This window comes from Amborella trichopoda, chromosome 6 (assembly GCF_054954075.1).
Source record: "Amborella trichopoda isolate Santa Cruz 75 chromosome 6, AtrichopodaSantaCruz75HAP2 v2.0, whole genome shotgun sequence".
Lineage (NCBI taxonomy): Eukaryota > Viridiplantae > Streptophyta > Magnoliopsida > Amborellales > Amborellaceae > Amborella > Amborella trichopoda.
This window is the reverse complement of record NC_142341.1, coordinates 45,968,323-45,988,496: the sequence shown is the minus strand read 5'-3', so window position 1 is coordinate 45,988,496 and position 20,174 is coordinate 45,968,323. Positions and strand designations below refer to the sequence as shown.

At 36.9% G+C, this 20,174-nt stretch overlaps 1 protein-coding gene across 6 annotated transcripts; it reads left to right on the top strand.

The window, feature by feature from the left end:
- Window positions 1–1,258: 1,258 nt before the first annotated feature.
- On the top strand, window positions 1,259–15,180 carry LOC18442061 (S-adenosyl-L-methionine-dependent methyltransferases superfamily protein). 6 transcript variants are annotated; one of them, XM_006852285.4, is made up of 9 exons: window positions 1,259–1,591; window positions 5,384–5,445; window positions 6,792–6,843; window positions 7,770–7,884; window positions 8,211–8,305; window positions 14,292–14,398; window positions 14,507–14,621; window positions 14,745–14,789; window positions 14,895–15,180. In XM_006852285.4, exons 1-9 carry the CDS (start codon window positions 1,397–1,399, stop codon window positions 14,964–14,966), a joined length of 858 nt encoding a protein of 285 aa, XP_006852347.1. In that variant the 5' UTR covers window positions 1,259–1,396; the 3' UTR covers window positions 14,967–15,180. The 6 variants fall into 6 exon arrangements, 5 of the variants coding, with proteins under 5 accessions (XP_006852347.1, XP_011626191.1, XP_020527590.1 ...); XM_011627889.3 differs by having other exon boundaries at window positions 1,263–1,591; window positions 14,373–14,398; XR_016056858.1 differs by lacking the exon at window positions 14,292–14,398 and having other exon boundaries at window positions 1,263–1,591.
- Window positions 15,181–20,174: the final 4,994 nt, after the last annotated feature.

The following is a 20,174-nucleotide window of genomic DNA, read 5'->3' as shown; positions in this document are numbered from 1 at the left end:
AACTCAAAAGCCTGTTACTGAAAGCCCTTTCTCTCTTTGGACTATCCCAGCACTCTCTCCAATAGGTTTTTCGTTAGAAATATTTTCTAAATGAAAGATAGAAGGTATGTTACCCATCTCTATCTATATATATAGTATATTTTTCAAGTTATAATATAGTTTTTTTAATTACATCGAATAGGTGGTTTGAGCTCACTCACCATATATATATATAAAATAATAATAATAATAACAATAACAACCATAATTATAGTTGTTGTTGATGTTGTTATTATTACCATTATTATTTTTATTATTTATTTTAATTGTATATAACTTAGTTATTTATATTACTCTTTATTCTAACTTTCTCTTGCTATTTTTCAAGTAGATTATGTGGTCTCCCTATTGGGGAGTAGAAAATTAGTTATTTTTTCTTTTTGATTCTTATGTTAAATGATTTATACATTTATTTTCATCTCAAATTTTCCTTTATATGTATTTTAATTTTTTTATGACTATTTGAATATTAAATTGCTTTTGTAACTACAATATTATATTTCTAGCAAAAAAAAAATGTGATAAAGTATATATAAAATTTAATTCTTTTTTTGTGAGATACTTGAGTAATTTTGATTTGTTAATTATGTATTTTGATCACATCTCCTCCAGCTTTTTTTCAATATTTTTCATTTGCACTATATCAATTTTTATTCCTCTATTTAAAATACCATTTAAAATTTTTTTGTCCCCTTAGAATCGTATTTTGTCATACCTAAATTATTTATTTATTATATGGTTTTTAAAAAATCATAATTATTTTATAAAGTTATTCAATAGTGAGGATAAATCATAAATTCAATGAACGCTAAAACCAAATTTTATTGAAAATATTTTTCAATATTCAATGATCTCTAAAAACATGTTTCATTGAAAACCATGTTTTATTGAAAATATTTTTCAATGATAAACATGTTTCAGTGATTTATATTAAATATCACATACATTATAAATGACGTACAACACACATGCATATTACTAAATATTATTATTTTGCTATTTTAAAGCTTAAAATTTCATCGATCAGGGATAAAAACAATTTTTTTTAGGCCATTACAAAACTATATCTTTTAACATAATTCAGAGGCGCGCCAGACTTCGATTTTATAATCGGTGCCTTTACACAAACCACACCCCTAAACAAAGGTTTGTATTAGGTGCTCCCTCAGGTCGCGCATAGGGCCTGACTCTTCTGCTTTAGACTGACACACCAGTACATGGAAAAGTATTATCCCGTAAATCGCAGCGTAGATGGACAGTATGCACCGTGGGGGCACGAAACCTTTTTTCCAAAGGAAATATAGGAGAGGGGCTTGCTCCAAGCTTTGGAGAGCATCCATTTATCAGAGCTTCAGCAATGGAGGCTTTGAGCAACTCCAAGCAGAAGAAGGATAAGAGAAAGAGAAGAAGTTGCAGAGGAGAGAGAAACCCATCTCACCCTCAACGTCAACAGAAACGAAGAAAATGCCTACTAGACCAATCGACCCAAGAACCCAAATCAAACAACGCCCACACCCCACCTGCTCCCAAGTCCAGCACCTTTCTGGACAAGGTTAGAATTTTCTCATAACTTTCTTCTGTTTTTTGAGAAATCATCTCTTTTTCTCTTCTATAGTGTAATCTGAAACTCATTCTGCGACTTCTCAATTCAAGGAAAATAGTTTTTATGTTCTGAGTATGTGCTTCTTTTGGATTTCTACACACCGAAAAAAAATAGTTTGTTTTTCTCCTGATTTATTTTGATTTCTGTAATTTGGGTTTAGTTTTGAACTGTTAAAGATGATACCCAATAGGTCATTCATGAAAGTATCAGTGGATAAGGATTAATCTGGTCTTCAGTGTTGTATAGTTGTTTTCAGCTTGGGAATTGGGGCTTCCATATGCTATCTGTAACAATAGGGCATTGTTGTTTTAGATAGATTACATTTATGGATTGTTAAGTGTAAAATCACCATAACGTTTTCACGTATCTGGTAAAGAATCCTTTCAGGTAGATGAAGAATTAGCTATCCTTTCGGGTAGGTGAAGAATTAGCTATCCAGCTGATCATGTTCAACTCTACATGTTGAGACGCATGAGGAAAATGTTTGATTATTTTCAATGGGGGTTTTCTTTTGCAAATATATGCGCTATGTTATTTATGGCTGCACTTTCTTTGTTTATTTTAACTGGACCTGTTGAATCGTTGTGAATTCTGAGATCAGGAGTTCAAATTTCTATAATGAACTAGGGCTGTAATTTGCAGATGAGGATTCTATGATAGTGAAAAGGAAGATGATTGTCATCATTTTAGCCTATTTCAAATTAATTGGGGTCGGCTACATGAATCCAAGTTTTCCATTATGCGCAGAAGTCTCTGTATCTTTTTAGACTACTTCTAACTGTGCCTTTTTGGGTTTACCCCTTGCCCTTTTCAGTCCTTCCACTTGAACTAACTCGTACCTCCTAACACGTGTTGTACTTGGTCGACGCTACACATAGCTAGCCCACCTAAGTCTATACTCACTCCTTTAATCGTCTATCGGTGCCACGCCTAAATTCTCTCGAATAGATTCATTTCGAATTTTATCCCTTCTTGTCTTGCCGCTCATCCATCACAACATCCTCATCTCAGCTACACTCATTCTATGGGTATATTGTTTATTGTCTGCCCAACCTTCTGCCCCATAAAGCAAAGCTGGTCTCACTATTGTCCTATAGAATTTTTCCTACACCTTCATTGGTATGCAACGATCACATAAAATTCCAGTTGCATATCTCCACTTCGCCCATAAAGCAAAGCTGGTCTCACTGTTGTCTTATAGAATTTTCCCTACACCCTCATTGGTATGCAACGATCACATAAAATTCCACTTGTACATCTCCACTTCGCCTACCCAGCTCTAATTCTGTGTGCGACATCTTCCTCGATCTCTCTATTTTCCTGGATTATCGACCCAAGTTATCGAAAGTGCGGTTTTTTTTGTACTTCTTGGCCATCAATCTTAACTACTTCCTCATCTCTACTCCCACTATTTCTAAACTTGCATTCCATAGACTTTATCTGAGTTTGACTAATTTTAAAACCTTTGGACTCTAGAGCATCCCTCCAAAGTTCTAACTTTGTGTTGACGTTGTGTTGGGTCTCATCAATCAAAATTATGTCATGTGCGAACAACGTGCACTACGGTACCTCATCCAATAGATGCTTAGTTAAGTCATCCATAACTAAGACAAAGAGGTACGGCTCAATGCTGACCCTTGATGCAGACCTATTGTCACTGAAAACTCACTCGTCTCTCCACTAGTTGTTCGTACACTAGTTACCGTTCCATCGTACATATCTCTCACCAAGTCGATGTAGTGTCTAGAGATGTCTTTCTTTTTCAACACCCGCCAAATCAAATTTCGAGGTGTTCTATCATAAGCTTTCTTTAGATCAATAAAGACCATGTGGATGCCTTTTCCCTTCGCCCTAAACTTTTCAATCAGTTGCCTAAGTAATAAAATAGCCTCAGTTGTTGAGCTTCCTGGCATAAAACCAAATTGGTTTTCAAATACACTCGTTTCATACCTTGGTCGTTGCTCAGTGACTCTTTCCCATAGCTTCATAGTATGACTCATAAGCTTGATCCTTTAATAGTTTGCACAATTCTGTATGTCTCATTTGTTCTTGTAAATAGGTACCACAATACTTGTCCTCCATTCGTTTGGCATTTTCATTGTTCTCAACAGTTTCGTCAGCCAGTTAATGCCAATTTCTCCCATGCACTTCCAAACTTCTATCGTGATATTATCTGGTCCTAAATCTTATCTTATCTTCATCCTTTTCAAGGCTTCTTTCACTTCCAACATCCTAATCCTAAGAAAGTATCTTTGACCTCCGTCGTCACTTGTACCAACAGCCCCTTCTACTACTATGTTCCCATTGTGTTTATCATTTAATATCGAAAAAAGAAGATACAAGAACTAAATGATTATGGTGGGGAAACCTTGTTAGACTAGGGAGGCTTCTGTAGTATGGTTCTAGTGCACACAAGTAAAACCCTCATCCTGCTATAGTAGGTTGGTTAATGAGTCGCACACACTAGTCTTGTAGGGATTTTGACATTCAATATTTCTAATCCTTTGCAGTAATATACTGTTCTTGACTGCAAGCTTTTGTGGTATAGAGCCTCATCTTGAGGATTGTTTTTGTATTTGATGTGCTTTTAAGCTTGGTTACGGACCTGTTTAGAGTTGAGAATTCAATTCCAACTTTGATTGCTTATACATTAAACGATTAACTACTTTGTCATGTCTCCACCTGATGGTAGGTTCTTAAGCTTCCTTTGTGTTTTTAGATCCTGTGGTCAATTTAAAATCATGATTGCTGGAGCAAGGAAATTTGACATTTGGAATCTTGAGCTGGCATGATTGAATAAAGGTCAGTGACTTGACCTCAGAGATTTTGAATTCCTTTTTTTTGGGGCCTAAAGAGAGGATGGTCTTTTGTGATTGAGGTTTCATCTCTTATCCATGATGTGGGAGACTTTGACCTTGCTGTTCTGCAGTATATGTAATGCGGGTGTTGCTAGCCTGCGTTTGTAGGGGTAATGATGTTTTGCTGCGATTGAGGTTTGCTTTTAAGTTGGCCAAGGAGGGAAGGTTTATTCCCAAGAGGTGAATCTTCCAAAGAAGATATTTGATATTTGATATTAGGATGTTATAAACTATTGGCTTTTGGAGGGACATGACACTTTCTGTCATGTTCATTGGGAAGCGAACCAGGCTGCCGACCGCTTGGCTAAGGGGGAGGCTCTGGAAGGGACTATCAAGCAGCAGATTACCAATTAGTCTTCCTCCCTTTCTTTTTACTTCTTTTGCTTCTCTCCTTCTACTAATCTTTGCCTATTCTCTGTCCGTTCTGCTACTATTTTATCTCCTTTTACTGTTCCTTCCTCTCTGTCTCTAAAGGTTTTGTTAACCTTTACTTAAAGCCTTGTGGGCCTCAACTTCTTGGGAATGAACACTGATGCGTGGGTTGCCATTTTTCTGTACAGAGAGTCCCTAATATGTGCGTAGTCTAATTTTTTGTTTTTATTGTAAGCAATTCACTTACATAATACATAACAGGCAATCTTTCCTCAGAACAAAAAAACAAAAAAAAACAAAAACAAAAATAGTCACTCTGTTGGTTGGAATTTGAAGAGGTCTTACTAAACCTGGAGTTGCTTATTTCTGTCATCATTATAGTTTGAAATTTAGTTGATACAAAGTTATGCTTTTTTAAACCATATATAAGTTGAAATTCATGATTTTTCTTCATTTTTTTGTACCTTATGATGCACTTACCATGCCCATCTGATTTCCCATGAACATTTAGATGCGAGCAAGGTTGTCTGGAGGCCATTTCCGGATGATAAATGAAAAGCTGTACTCTTGCAGGTCCACCCTTTATCAATTCCCCTGTGCTTTGTAATAAGTTTTCGATTGCAACTTTTAAAGTGCATGTAATCATGGAACTTTGAGCTGGCAAATTCTCTGAATAGCTGTCTTTTTCTGTAATAATTTTATTTGACACAAAAAGCACAATTGAGCAACCCACAAAGGAGTGAAATGTTGTTATCAATGAATCATTCAAATCAAACAATGTCATTTTCTAATATGAGCTCGAATAAGACTGTTATCATTTCAAACTGGCTGCTCAATGCTGTCTCAAGTGAGACTTAAGGGTGTAAATGGGTCGGCTCAGCTCTGCTCGGCTCGGCTGTAGGTCAAGCCTGACCTGGCCTGACACGACAAGTTGGAGGACGGACACATACCCGATGGGGTTTAGGTCAGTTGGAACTGGACCAACACACCGGGTCGGGTCAGGCTGGGGTCAAAATACCAAAAAAATAAAAATAAAATGTAAAACATATTATATATTTTTTGGTGATAAAAAATATGTAGACTATAGGTCAAGCCAGACCTGGAACCGATCTGACCATGTTAGGTCCGGGATGGACCATGACCAACCCAACCTGCGTTTGGGGCTCACACTTCTAGACTTGGACCCAAACCACTCGACCAACCTGATCCAGTTGGGTCCTGGATGGATCGAAACCTGATGTGGCTTGAATGTCAGGTCTGCATTTCTTGACTTGGACCTAACCCGCCAGGACCAGTCAACCCACGGGGTCTGACTGGTTGAGGCTTGCCCTGATTGCCAGCATAGAGCCAAAAAATGCTTCTCCAACTGGAAAACAGATTACCTCCCTTAAAGTGTATGCCCTTAAAAAAACTGTAACCACAACCTTCCTCTCAACCTCCACCAGCTTAAATATAGCTTCATGATATTCATGTAACTACTCTAATTGAATAGTTGCGTAGAAAATCATGTGGCGTCTCTTTCCACTCTTCGTGCGACTAGCCGCTTTCCATATACAAAAATGAAGTTTTTGTTTTGGTCTCCTTCCTAAAATGATCTCAGATGAGTTTTACTTTCATTGCTGTATCCTGGTGCAAAAGTCTAACCTGGTCTCTGCTTCTATATCCTCCCTCTGGAACACTCGTTCCTCCTCTAGGTTATTTAGGTGATCAAACTCTTTCCATTCTTCTGTCATCACACGCTGGAAAATTATTTCAATAAACAGGAGAACAAACACGTTAAGAAACACACTGAAGTTTTGGTTGATGGAGTGGTTCTAGTCTATTGAAGCTCTTTGAGATAAAATACTTTGGATGTGTATGAGCTTTTGCAGAATTCCTGCCTTTCTGAAATTAATATTTTATGCATTTTTTGCTTTCAGTGGTAGTGATGCTCTTAGCTTCTTTAAGAAGGATCCAGCTCTATTTAACACGGTAAGCTTTATTCCTAGCCTTTCTGGACTTTTGGTGTTTCTTTTTTCTCAAGTTATTGATAATTATATTTTACATGGTACGTTGTTGTGTCATTTGTGAAGCTTTTATTGGTTTTCTGATTTATTTTAACTTGTGAATCAAAGTAAAAGGTAAAAATAGCACACTTAATTTAGCATGGAAAATTAGGAAGTATCAAGATAATGTATTCATCTCAAAGAATAGCATGCACTCTTTTATGGTACTCCTTACCCCAGTGGCCTGGAGTGAACTAGGATGCTCTTGGAGGACAGTTATTGGTAGAAGTGAAGTGCCTCGTTGCATTTATATTGGCTTGGAAGTACTTCCTAAGGCCTGGCATGCAGTCGACTTATACTAGGAATGGATGAGATTCGTACTAATGACCCGATGTCTTTTGCCATGTACTCATTGTGGCCATTTCTTTGGCTATGATTCTGGTCCCCCTGTTTCTCTTTTGGCGAATTTCTGGTTGCGGAAATGCCCCATCATAGTCTTCGCTCACTGTTGTGTCTCCCCATATGTGCTGTAGAATTCCAATCGTGAATTTAATGTATCACATTTCATGAAAAACAAAAGGAATCCAAATTGAACCAAAATTTTAAAGTCCTGTTTTATTTTTTTTATTTTGTTAACTTCGGATTAGTGCTAAAATTGTCTTGCCTATAAAGGGATAGATTTTGAAACCAAAATATTTTGAACTTTTATATCAATCTACGCTGTCTATCCATCTGGCTGTCTCTGTCCAAAATATAGAGAAACATCCATGTGTATTTGTATGCTCTCCAAAGAAAATTATCATTTTAAAAGTATATATTTCAATTTCTCAACAGTGGTGCCATTACTTGTGGTATTTATAATCACCAGTGTTGTTTATTGACATCCTTTTCTTTTTGTGGGTACTATTGCAGTATCATGCAGGATACCAAGCGCAAATGTCCCACTGGCCAGAACAACCAGTGGATGTTATAATCAAGTGGCTTAAGGGTCGTAAACATTCTTTAATAGTTGCTGATTTTGGTTGTGGTGAGAAAATATTTTTTGTTTTGAATGATTAAAACTTGTAAATATATGTAACAAACTATCTTCTCGGATACATAGATGTCTGATCGAATTATCCTATGAAAAACATTTTGATCATGTTTGTTTAAAACAGTTTTCAAAGGGAGAGGCAGCTCATAGGTGGCTGGGACATTTTAAGCATATTAGTTCATATTTTGTAAAATATGGTTATGAAAGAGTATAACCTACTTCTTGTTACTTAAACTTCTTGCAACCTGCCTGGTGTTAGTTGAATTTAATAACATGATATGATCATGACGTGTTTTGATTATTTGATGTTTCTCTTCCAGGGGATGCTCTCCTTGCAAGAAGTGTGAAAAATAAAGTCTTCTCAATCGATCTTGTTGCATGTGACCCATCCGTAATTGCTTGTGACATGTCAAATGTAAGTGTTATGTAAATAATTTAAAATAATATTTATTTGTAGTATTAAGGTAAAGTTGATATCAGCATTGGCAATACCAGGTTGAGAGATTGTAAACATTCAAGCACATTTATTTCCTGAATCGTGGTCTCCTTTCCAATATCAAGCTTACCAGGAAACTGGTTCTGCATCAAAATAATCTCTAGGGAATGTAGACCATAAACCAGTGGACAGTCTGATTCTGCTCTGGACCAAATAGATGAATGATACCCTGTTGAATATCCATCATCAGGAACTAAGATGATCCCCACTATATGCTATTGGGGATGTTTCCATGGTGTACCTTGTATCATACACCAAATTTTACATGTTACACTTTCCAATATGTCCTCCCACCCCACGCAGAAGAAAGACTTGATGGAAAACATCCCAGCACGATCCTCTATTCAAATCTGCCCATCTCCTAGTAAGGTAGAAGCTTTCAGCTCATTGTGTTATCCCTCCATGACAAGCTAAACTTATCATACCTTAGAAAAAATGTTTCCAAACAGCATTGACAAACTTGGTTCCACAGCCATCCCAAACTTTAAATTTACTTCTCTTATTTAAATATGTCTCAACTCCATTGATAACCTCTCAGGCATCATAGACCCCAAATGACTTGATCACACCATTAGCCCTTCACCCAGCTTTAAAACAACAATATTATTGTTGATGATCTTCAGGGTGTTTCCATTTAAGTGTAAATGAAGTAGTATTTCTAGCAATCCATGTTTATAGGATGAAATTGTTATCCAAATGATTATAGCTGGGCAGATATTATGAGATCACTATAGACAATAATCTGCTTGAATGACATTAGCTTCCCCTCAAAGATTCATGTTAGAAGTCCTTTGAATGCCACATGTTTTTTTGGTATGAAAATTGTGATTTTATCCTTCACGCATTTTCTATTTTAATATGAGTCAAATTATAAATTGTTGTAAACTCCAAGCATATGATACGTGTATGATACTTTTTAAAGAATGTAAAAGTGTAGGATCTTTATAGGCTTTTTGGTCCTGAAAAACTTGTTTTATCCAAAAAAATCAACATAAACCAAATAGACATGTTTTCTTTTTGTTGTTTTAAAGAAGATGATACCTGTCTGACTCTTAAAACCTTTCAACATGGAATGAACATTTACAACATCTCATGTTCTTAATTTTTGAAGAGAACAAAACCTATCGGATTGCAGATGGTCTTTTGAAACCAAAGGACCTGTATGTTTATGATGTGTTACTTTTGTATTTTCTAAAGAAGAAGCGGCTTTGCCTTTTAAAGAATGTGAAACATGTCTTATGTTCTATTTTTAAAGAATGTAAAACATGTAAGAGTTTTCTGGGCCTTTTGGAACCAAAAACTTATCGTTTTATCCAAAAACCAACATAAAACGAAAATTTAAATGTTTTCGTTTTATTTTAAAGGATGAGGCCTGTCTGACTCTTAAAGCCTTTCAGCACTGGACAAAGTTATGACATCTCATACTCCTTATTTTGGAAGGAAACAAAACCTGCAGGAGTTTTGTTGGTCTTTAGAAACTGAAGGATTTGTGTCTTTGTGACATGTTGCTTTTGTATTTTCTAAAGAAGAAGAGGCTTCATCTTTTTATCTTCAAACATTCGCCACATGTTGCTCTTTTGTAATCTTCATCAGTAGTTGGATGCCTGTGAAAAGCTTGTTGTAAAGTGAGGTTCCAGTGCATTGCAGCTTTCTTTTTTTTATATAAGGGGCAGTAATTATGTGCCAATTCCTCACTTTCAAATTTAAAGGGTCTGTACTCTGTTATCAGTCTGTCTTTGCTTGTCTAGATCAATCAATTGATTGTAATGGTTGTAATATTTGTGGTATGTGCTGCTTAATACAGAATTGTCATAGGAAATGATCTAATAATCACTTCTTTGCCATTCGATAATAAATTAAAATTTTGCGCAATCTACGTTTATGAGAACCGCCGAGCATGACTATTGCGTGGGTCTTCTGCCTCAATTGAATCATACAGCACTAGTTGGCTTAAATTTGAAGAAGAAAAATTTAGCCATACTAAAGTCATTTATACTTATATTTACTTATATAAGAATAAATGTATGTATGAAACTTATATCCGTTGGGCATCTGTTATCCATTAGTTTATGGTAGTTAAGGAGGCTGTATATCTTTGCAATATATGTCATTCCTTCCACCTCATTGCCAGTGGAAAGGGGTACTTGAGTACTTGTACATTGGTGGGCAATGGCCTTCTAACAAGTGCTCATATGTCCCAAAATATTTGAATCTACCCCTTAAGTGGTGGTCTGGTGTTGGTGGGTGTTGGTAGCAGTGATGGTGGTTTGGTGATGGTAGCAGGATGGGGGTGGATTTTTCATGAAATGTTGCGGTGTGGTGGTCTTTTTGCTGCAGTGGTTTGGTGGTGGTGGGTGGCTGTGCAATGTTGGCAGTGATATGGTGCGGTGAGAGGTTTTATAGTGGTGTTTGTGGTGGTGACATCAGTGGCAGCTTAGTGGTGGTTGTGGTTGTGGTTGTGGGTGTGGCATTAGTGGCCACAATGTGGTGGTGATCACGATATTCATTGGTGAAAGGTGGTGATGTGGTAGTGGTTGTGGTGACAGAGGTTTGGTAATGACGGTGGCAGCAATGGCAGTGAGAACCAACCCTAAATCACCTCATAGGAGCCCATTCTGACAATATGAGCTATTACCTGTTGGACAGTTCATTAAACTTCATTCCCAATTAATCGGGAAAAGGCTTTGATGATGATGACCTGTTGGACAGCTCATGTCTACCAATGATAAAAGAGGAGATGAGAATGCATTCCCACTAGTGACAAGGTAGGAGGACTTATTCATTCACAAAAGTGCACACAACCTCCTTGACTATCAAAAGTCAGTTCGATGACTCCATGAGGATGCATTTTGTGTTCATATGCCTGCTTGTGAGTAAGTATGAATGACCTACATATGATTGAAACTTCCGTTGCTCAAATGTAAGTCAACTAGCCATGCCTTAATCATAGAAGACGAATGCCAAGAAGTAATGAGTGATTACTTTCATTTTGGGAGATTGCTTATAATTTTAACTTGTTATCCAACAGCAGAGATGCAATTATCAGACTTTTGGCTACATCGGCATTGAGCAATACATAACACAAAATGTCCATGTGTAGGAACAAAAGGTCCAATTTGGACAAGAAGGGATAAATGTTAAATGTCCTTTTGTAGAAACTAAAGGTCCAATTTGGATAAGGGATAATCTGTTTGCTAAGTCATTTAAAAAAAAATGAAAACCTGGGCCCATAACTATGGCACTTTTGGGATTGTATATTGTCAGGCTATTACTTTTGGTACAAGGAGATCACAATCATTCTTCGCCATTGGATGTGATATTTAATATATTGAAATGTGTCACAACATTCAATAAATTTTATTTTGGTGATTGTGCCTAGTCAATGACACATCCCCAACCACTCGATTTCACATGTAACAGTAATAATAGTTGTGATCTCCTTGTACCAAAAGTAACTGTCCTTATTGTATATGTTTTCTTAACTTATATAGAAAACTAAGGGAAGTTGCAAGCTGTCAAAATCTCAGTTTAACAAGGTCTTTAGTATGCTTCTGGAATTTTTAAAAAGAATGTCATAAATGTTTGCTTGTTAGAGATTTACACGCCTAGTCTTTTAAAAAAAAATAAATGATGCAAGTTATCGTAAGCATACCAGTCCTCCATTTCTGAAAGGCCTTTACAGTCTAAGAGGTTTTTGTTTTCTTGAAAAATAGAAAGTGTAACCTGCAGTAAAGAGTCAGTGTTGAGAGGCCTATCTGAGTTTTATGTATCCAATGTTCTTCAAAAAATAAAAGTTTCACATTTACAACTTGACATTTAGTTTAGAGACATGTCGGAATCTAAGAGGCTTTTTCTGTCTCAAGTGGAGTTTATGACAAGGTACGATTTAATTCTTTTTTTTTTAATATGTTAACTGTTGGATTGAGAATGAGAAACAAGGTACAAGTGTGTAAGAGAAAGTAACTCTGGATTTCGCGAGGGAGTCAGCAGCTGAGTTGGCTTCCTGCAGAATGTGCCTCCAAGAGACTTCAGAGGATTTGCAGAGTTAGGAGATCTCATAAAAAATGTGATCAAGTCTCCAGGGGCATGGTGTAAATCTAGATGCCCACGCAATAACGTTTTTGTTGTCCCCTTCAATGACAAGGAAGGGCTTCTAGGAGGGGTCAAATGCTCTAAGACCTTCAAGTAGGACTGTGGGCTCAGCTGTAGTGGAATCAGCAACACCAATGTGGCGGGAGTAAGAGAACAGCATGCACCCCTCCATGTCTTGGAAGAGGCCGTCAAAATTAAGCTTGATCTAATCTTGGTTTGGTGGCCTCTAAAGGGATGAACGTGGTACCCTCATGGGAGCCAATGTAAGAGAGCTTGCCAGTTCTGGTAAAAGTTAGAGGGGGAAGAATGACTAAAGAATTTGCTGTTCTTGGCCTAACTGATAAAGAAGGATCTGACTTGGTCTTTGAGAGTGTCAACGGACTGGTGCAGTCACTGGAAGATCCTATGGTTCCTTTCTTTCCAGATGGTGCATTGAGGGCTGAGACTGCTCTATGCCATATGAGTAATGCCGGTTTGGACCAGGGGTGAGAGAAAAGGTGACTGAAAATATGGGGGATGGAAGGAGGGGTCACCATTGCCAGCGGAAGAAGTTATCTCCCCTGAGGGTCTGTGCAATGGCACGATGGATAAAAAGATGGGCATTGGATTCTTTGTCGTTGGCACACATGATGCAGCGGTTAGGGAGTTGAAGGTCTCTATACTGTAACTGATCCACCATGAGGGCCCTTTCTGAGATTGCGATCTGGCTAAACCACTGAACCTTGGCCGGGGATAGGGAAGACCACGCTGACCAAGGCATGAATGACATAATAAAAAGAAGAGACAGAGAACGTCCCTGAGGGTGTAGGAGCCCAGACTAGTTTATCGTGGCCCTGACTAAGGAGAAAAAAGCATGGAGGATGGAGGAGAGTGATAAGAAATCATCTACCTCATGGTCGAAAAGGGGCCTTCTAAAACTAGGATTCCAGTCTCTAGCAAGCCCCACCCTATCGAATTGCTCCCCTATTGAAGCGTCACGGTTGTGGAACCTGTCTCTCAAGGGTGCACAGCCAATCCACAAGTCCGACCAGAACTGGATTCTATTGCCGGCTCTGGCTTGAAAGCGGATGTGGGCCTTGAAGTGGTTGAGGCTGCGGTTGAGAGCTTTCCATCCCCCAGGAGTTGCTGTTGACCCTTGGCCCGGGGAGCCAAGCAAGGTCCGGAACGTGGTACTTGGATTTTAGAACTTCCCTCCAAAGGTGGTTCTCTTGGGTCGCAAAAGTACCACCACCACACCCCTAAAAGGGCTAGGTTACAAACTTTAAGCCTACGGATACCCAAACTTCCAGCCCATTGAGGCAAGTAGACTTTGTCCCACGAGATAAGGTGAAATTTTCTATCGCTGTCCTCCAGCCCATTTAGGTACTGTTGACTCTTTGAAATAAAAAATGCCTACAGGGTAGTAATTCTTGTAATGAAAAACAAGAATTGCATCTTATAGGCCTCTGACGTAAATTTTTTGGGGCAGTTCCATACTACTGTGATAACAACCCCATTGTGGCCTTAGCTCAATCTAGTGTATTCATAAATTTCTTCCTCATAAAAAAAGAAGCTTCACGTATTTGTGGGGTGGCCAATAAGACGGAATTCGGATTTTGGATTTTAGTGTTGCCAGCATACCCTAGGGGGATGAACCTCCACTCTTTAGGTTTGGTGGGCAAGCTGGGATTGGAACCCAGTAAGCCTTACCACCTTCTCCCAAACCATTGTCTGATGCCAACTCCTATTCTTGTGTTGATGTTGCACAGCATGCAGTTCTTTTCATTTAATAAAAATATTTCCAAGTCTTGCATTTGTGTCTGCCATTTTGTAGACACCCTTGAGCTCTTTTTCGGTTGATGTGGCTGTCTTCTGCCTCTCTCTGATGGGCACAAATTTCTCTGATTACCTCAAGGAAGCACACAGGGTTCTCAGACCAGGGTATGTAACATTCCCTAAAGCAAAAGAGAAATCATCCATAAAACACAGTTCCATGTTCAGTCAGCTGGAATTCTATGCCAATCCTTATGAATTGATGGTTTGGAACAGTGGCTGGCTATTGATTGCGGAAGTTAGGAGCAGGTTTGATCCAAATAATGGAGGTGCAGACCCTGATATGTTTTCCAAAGCCGTACAAAAGCTTGGGTTTATCACATCCTCAAAGGTTATATTTGTATCCCAACCTCCAATGGAACTTGAATGATTATAATTTTTTCTAGACCTCCAATGGAGCTTCAATGATTCCATTTTATTCTATATACTAACAACTCTTGAAAATCTTTTACAGGATTTCTCAAACAAAATGTTTGTTCTTTTCTTCTTTCAGAAAAAGGTATGAAAACATTACTTAACTTCACCTTCGAAAAAGCTTAGCACTCTCCAGTTTCGACCATACATGGTTTCTTTCTTGTTCATTTTCATTGATTCTATTTGGCAGGAAAAACCACGTGCAGTAACTACAGATATCAAATGGCCAAAGTTGAAGCCTTGTATGTATAAGCGTCGTTGAGAAGAATACCAAAGCATTGATGATGGGAGTGAAAATTTCTTGAAGCAATTATTTGAGGCCCTTCTTCAAGAACCAAAGATGGAAGCCATTAATTTTGAAGCAGTGGTTTCATCAAAAGTGTACTAGCTTAACACAGAATTATAGTGGAAAGGATTTCCTAAAATGCAATAACCACAGGCAATTTTATATGATATGAAATGTCTCTTGAGATGAATGCTGTCCTTTTGCTCTCTCTGTCTTTGTTTCTAGGCCTGGTGACGTAGCTTTTTCATGCAACTTTCATGACTGCAACACCCAGTTTCAATGTATCACAAGCTAGACCCTCTATTTGTGTTTTCACGCAGGAAAGCACCATTCAGGATCTACCAAACACCAGGTTTCAAAAATGTTACCAATATGCGAGTGGTTTTAATAGTGGACACAGTTCCTATAGTTTCCGGACTCATATGTAGAAATGCGCCGCTTTCAATAATCCTTTTTGAAATACATTTCAACCTAAAGGGTATGGTTTGTGTAAAGTTGCAACCTTAAACAATCAAGTTAAGGTGTACTTCCAAATTTTATTGGAAATATAATTTTAGTGTCAAAATTTCTTAGGATGGCTTGAGAATCTATTTTCATATCTAAATATAAAATCTTAAACTCCAAAAATAGTTCAAATAGATCTATAAACGCTTGAAAATATTGAAAATGAGCAGTCTAGATAATTTGTTGTAAGATTTATTATTTTTACGACTAGAATTCGAAATGAAATCAATTCGGGAGAATTTAGATGTGGCACCAATAGGCAATAAGATGAGAGAGAGTAGATTTAGGTGGTTGGCCACATGTGGTGCCGATCAAGTATAGCACATGTTAGGAGGTACGAGTTAGTTTAAGTAGAAGAATTGAAAAAGGCCAGGGATAGACTCACGTGGTTGGAAGTAGAGTTTGAAAACTAATTAATTAGAAAAACGCTATAATGATGATGATACATTATTTTTACGACTTTATTTTTTTTTTCTATTTTTTTAATCTTTTCATATCCATACATCTCGACAGATGATCAATTAGAGCGTTTTCCAACATCAAAACAACCAAATATAATGGATTTTTGAGGTGCACCTTAATTCTACATTTTAAGATTGCAACCTTATATAAACTTTTTCAAAGAATATATAATCCCTAAAATGGAGATCATTAATGTGCTAAAAAAGCTAAATTTTAAAAACTAAAAATGATGACTTTTTTCAAAAGAAATATTTAAGCCATTGATTTTACTTCTTTGGGAGGGACCATTATTAGATCCATTTTTGGATGGATGATTTATGCCTTTGGGGATACGTTTTAAGGGTCGCAAATGTAAGAACGCGTCCCCCAATACCATCTTTGGTGAGATAAAAAACGGACAACAAAATGTAAACCTTTAGATCTACAACTGCTATTAAATCTGTCTTCCTCTCTATCTCCAGCAAAATTTATCTTTTATCTTAAAGATTGTTACGAGTGCACGCCATTCTTAACTTTTTGTCCTTGTTTATAGGGCTGATAAATTGATTTAGCAACTTTCAAGGTTGCACCATTTAAGAATGGGGTTGGGTATTTAGTGGTAGCATTATATGTGCCTCAATTAAGGTCTAGACTTTCATTTTCACTTAACGTACTAAAAAACCAATAACGATTTAAAAAATGTGTGGGGCTCGTCATCCCCACTGAATTACCTAAAAAAAAGAAGCAGGGCTGCACCATTTTATTGTAAATTACAAGCTTTAACTTTTGCATGCATACAAAGAGGAGCACCATAAATGATCCACCCAAACACATGGTCTCAAATCGTTCATATAAAACTAGTGTCAATAGTTTTCCCTCAACAAACACAGGCTGTGATGGAAAAACTGAACAAAATGTGTAACTTTTCCATAGTCAGAGGTTCAGGGATTAGCTAAGGCAATCTCATATCTGCCTCTTGCAGAATTTTAACCTCATTGGATGGACCATCTGTTTGGGGTGTTATATGACACACTCAACACAATATGAAATGACCATATAACCCTAGCCCAACATTGCAAAATTTTAACTGGGATGTCGCCCTTTATAAAATAGACGTGAGCCATGCGTTGTATACCCTAGCAATAGGATCCACACTGCACATTAGTTCGCGTGAAAATATTTTTTTCACTTGAAAAAAATTTGTTCACATGAAAAAATTCTCTAATACGGTCAAGTGTGGGAATATTTTTGCATCAATGAGTTGCCAATTTGTGTAAAAAGATGCACTAAGACGAATTGATACGAAAGTATTCTTACACTTGACCGTATGAGAGAATATTTTCTATATAAAAATATTTTCACACAAACCAAACAGTGCTTGGTGCCTCAATAGCTCCAAGACCACTCTCACCTGCTGTATGTGCTCAACCCAAGTTGGTTGTTCGCCAATGTGTTGTAGAACTCTAGAATGAAGCGCCACATATAGGAAAAATTCATTTGTGGTGGTGCATTTGTAAGTAGTGGTGGCAAAGACCCGGACCCAACCCATACCCGCTGGGTATACCCGACACAGGTTCGAATATGGGTCCAAGTTTTGAACCTGTGGGTAAGGTCCGGGTCCAATAAAGGATACTCAGATAATCCGGAGTGCTATGCTTGGTCTAGCAGGTACCCAGACTCGAATTTTTAGGTTACCCAAATGCCAAAGCCCCAACCCTAAAATCTTTTCAATGCTTTTCGCCTTCTCCTGGTTCCACAGACTGCCAAACCCCATTGCCAACCTGCCTCTCTGCAATTCGCCCTCTCTCAATTTATTGGAGACATAGCTCTCTCTCTAAAACTTGAATGTCTCTATCTCTCTCTTTAATCGCCCACCCCTCAAAAATCGGTTATCTGTTGTTCAGCATTGGACGCTATAAAAAAGGAAGCTAATAGTGAGGGTGACAATGGACCTGACCAGACCCAGGACCTGATGGGTACGGGTATGGGTCCAACGTTTGAACCCGACAGGTTTGGGTCCAAAACTTGGATCCGAATATATTTGGGTCTAGGTCTGACCAGCCAGACCCGACCCATTGCCACCCCTATTTGTAATGCCAAACATCATCACAGCAAACTCGTAGCTCATTGGAAGAGTTGTATCTGGTGGTATCCAAGCTACAAATCCAACTTGAAAGAGTTGTAGGCCTCCGTAGCTCATTGAGCCGCTCCTTAATAACCAGTATTGGAAACTTGTCTTTTAATGGGGCGGGCGGGATTGGGTTCGGATCCACTAGGATCTACATTTGGATCTAAAAAGTATATATGGGATTTGGATTTGTTCGGATCTAGAATATTTGGAACCAAATCTAGATCCAAATAGCAAACATGGGATCCGAGTTCCATCAGATCTATATATATATGAAATGATTTAATGCAACAGTTGTATAGTAGTATAATGCAACTACACCTCTAGACAATCATATTTTTGGCATTTGTATGACCTCAAATTTTGCACACATTCTCTTCATCATCATAATTAATCCAAAAAAAAAAAAAATTCAATTTGCACTCTAGATATGGTCAAAATTAGTACTCATCCAACAATGAATCTCGACCATCAATTTGGTGAATTTCAAGATCTAGGCCTCAACAAATTCAAAATCGCTTTTTTTTGTTTTAGCATTATTAATCTAATGATGATAAAGCTATACAAAAATTCTGGGAATAAAAAAAAATCCTTCTGAGGCCTATATCTCACCATCTCAATAAAATGGACGGCTTATAATAATTGAGCTAGAATGAAAACTTTCAGGATAATTTTTTCAAAATTTTCTTATCCATTTGGTGAATTTCAAGATCTAGGCCTTAACAAATTCAAACTCACTTTTGTTTTTTTTGTTTTTAGCACTATTAATATATAGCAATAATTTCATGCAACGGTTGCATCATAATATAATGCAACAACCTTCAAAAACCATATTATGGTCCTTTGTTTGATCCAAATTTTGAGATATACACTCTTTTCATTCTAATGAACAATCGCAAAAAAAAAAAATTTGAAAACAACCTAGAAAGTATTTTTTTAGCCCAATTAACATAGGCTATTTATTTTGGTGAGATGCTTAGATCTAGGCCTTAGAAAGATTTTTTCATTTCCAATCTTTTTGGATGACTTTATTATCATTAGATGAACAATGTTAAAAAAGAAAAAAACTATTTTGAGTTTATAAAAACTAAGATCTTGAAATTCACCAAATGAATGGTCTAGATTCGTTTTTAGAAGGAACCCGTTTTGACAATATCTAGGGCTCAAATTGAACTTTTTTTTTTTGGGATTGATAATTGAGATGAAGAGAACGTGTGTACCAAATTTTGGGTCATACAAATAACACAAACATGTTTTCTAAAAGTGTTATTGCATTATAATATGACGCAATCGTTACATGAAATCATTGCTCATATATATATATATATATATATATATATAGATATATATATATATATATATATATATGATAGTGATCTAATGCAACAGTTGTATCATAGTATAATGCAACCACAGTTCTAGAAAACCATGTTTGTCGTATTTGTATGACCCAAAGTTTTGCACACACTCTCTTTTCATCTCAATAATCAATCCCAAAAATAAAAAAAAAATTCAGTTTGAACCTTAGATATGGTCAAAATGAGCTCCCTCAAACAACGAATCTAGACTATTCATTTGGTGAATTTCAAGATCTTAGCCTTTACAAACTCAAAATCATTTTTTCCTTTTTCAATATTGTTCATCTAATGGTAATAAAGCCATTAAAAACAATTGAAAAAGAAAAATATCCTTCTAAGGCCTAGATCTAAGCATCTTATTAAAATGGACGGCCTAAATTAACTGGGCGAAAAAAATATTTCTTAGGTTGCGTTTTCAATTTTTTTTTTTTTGTGATTATTGATTAGAATGAAAAGAGTGTATATTTTAAATTTTAGATCAAACAAATGGCCTTAAAATGGTTTTTGAATATTGTTGCATTATATTACTATACATGCATGAAATCATTCCCTATATATATATATATATATATATATATATATATATATATATATATATATATATATATGATCCTATAGGAACCTCCCACACCCATGTGTGTAGGACCCCAAAAGATTATCATTAAATTTGACACGGATCTATAGAAAAGTCAAGTCTAGGACCCATGTAATAACTTTTCTAGAGATTCATGTCAACTTTAATAGTGATCCTTT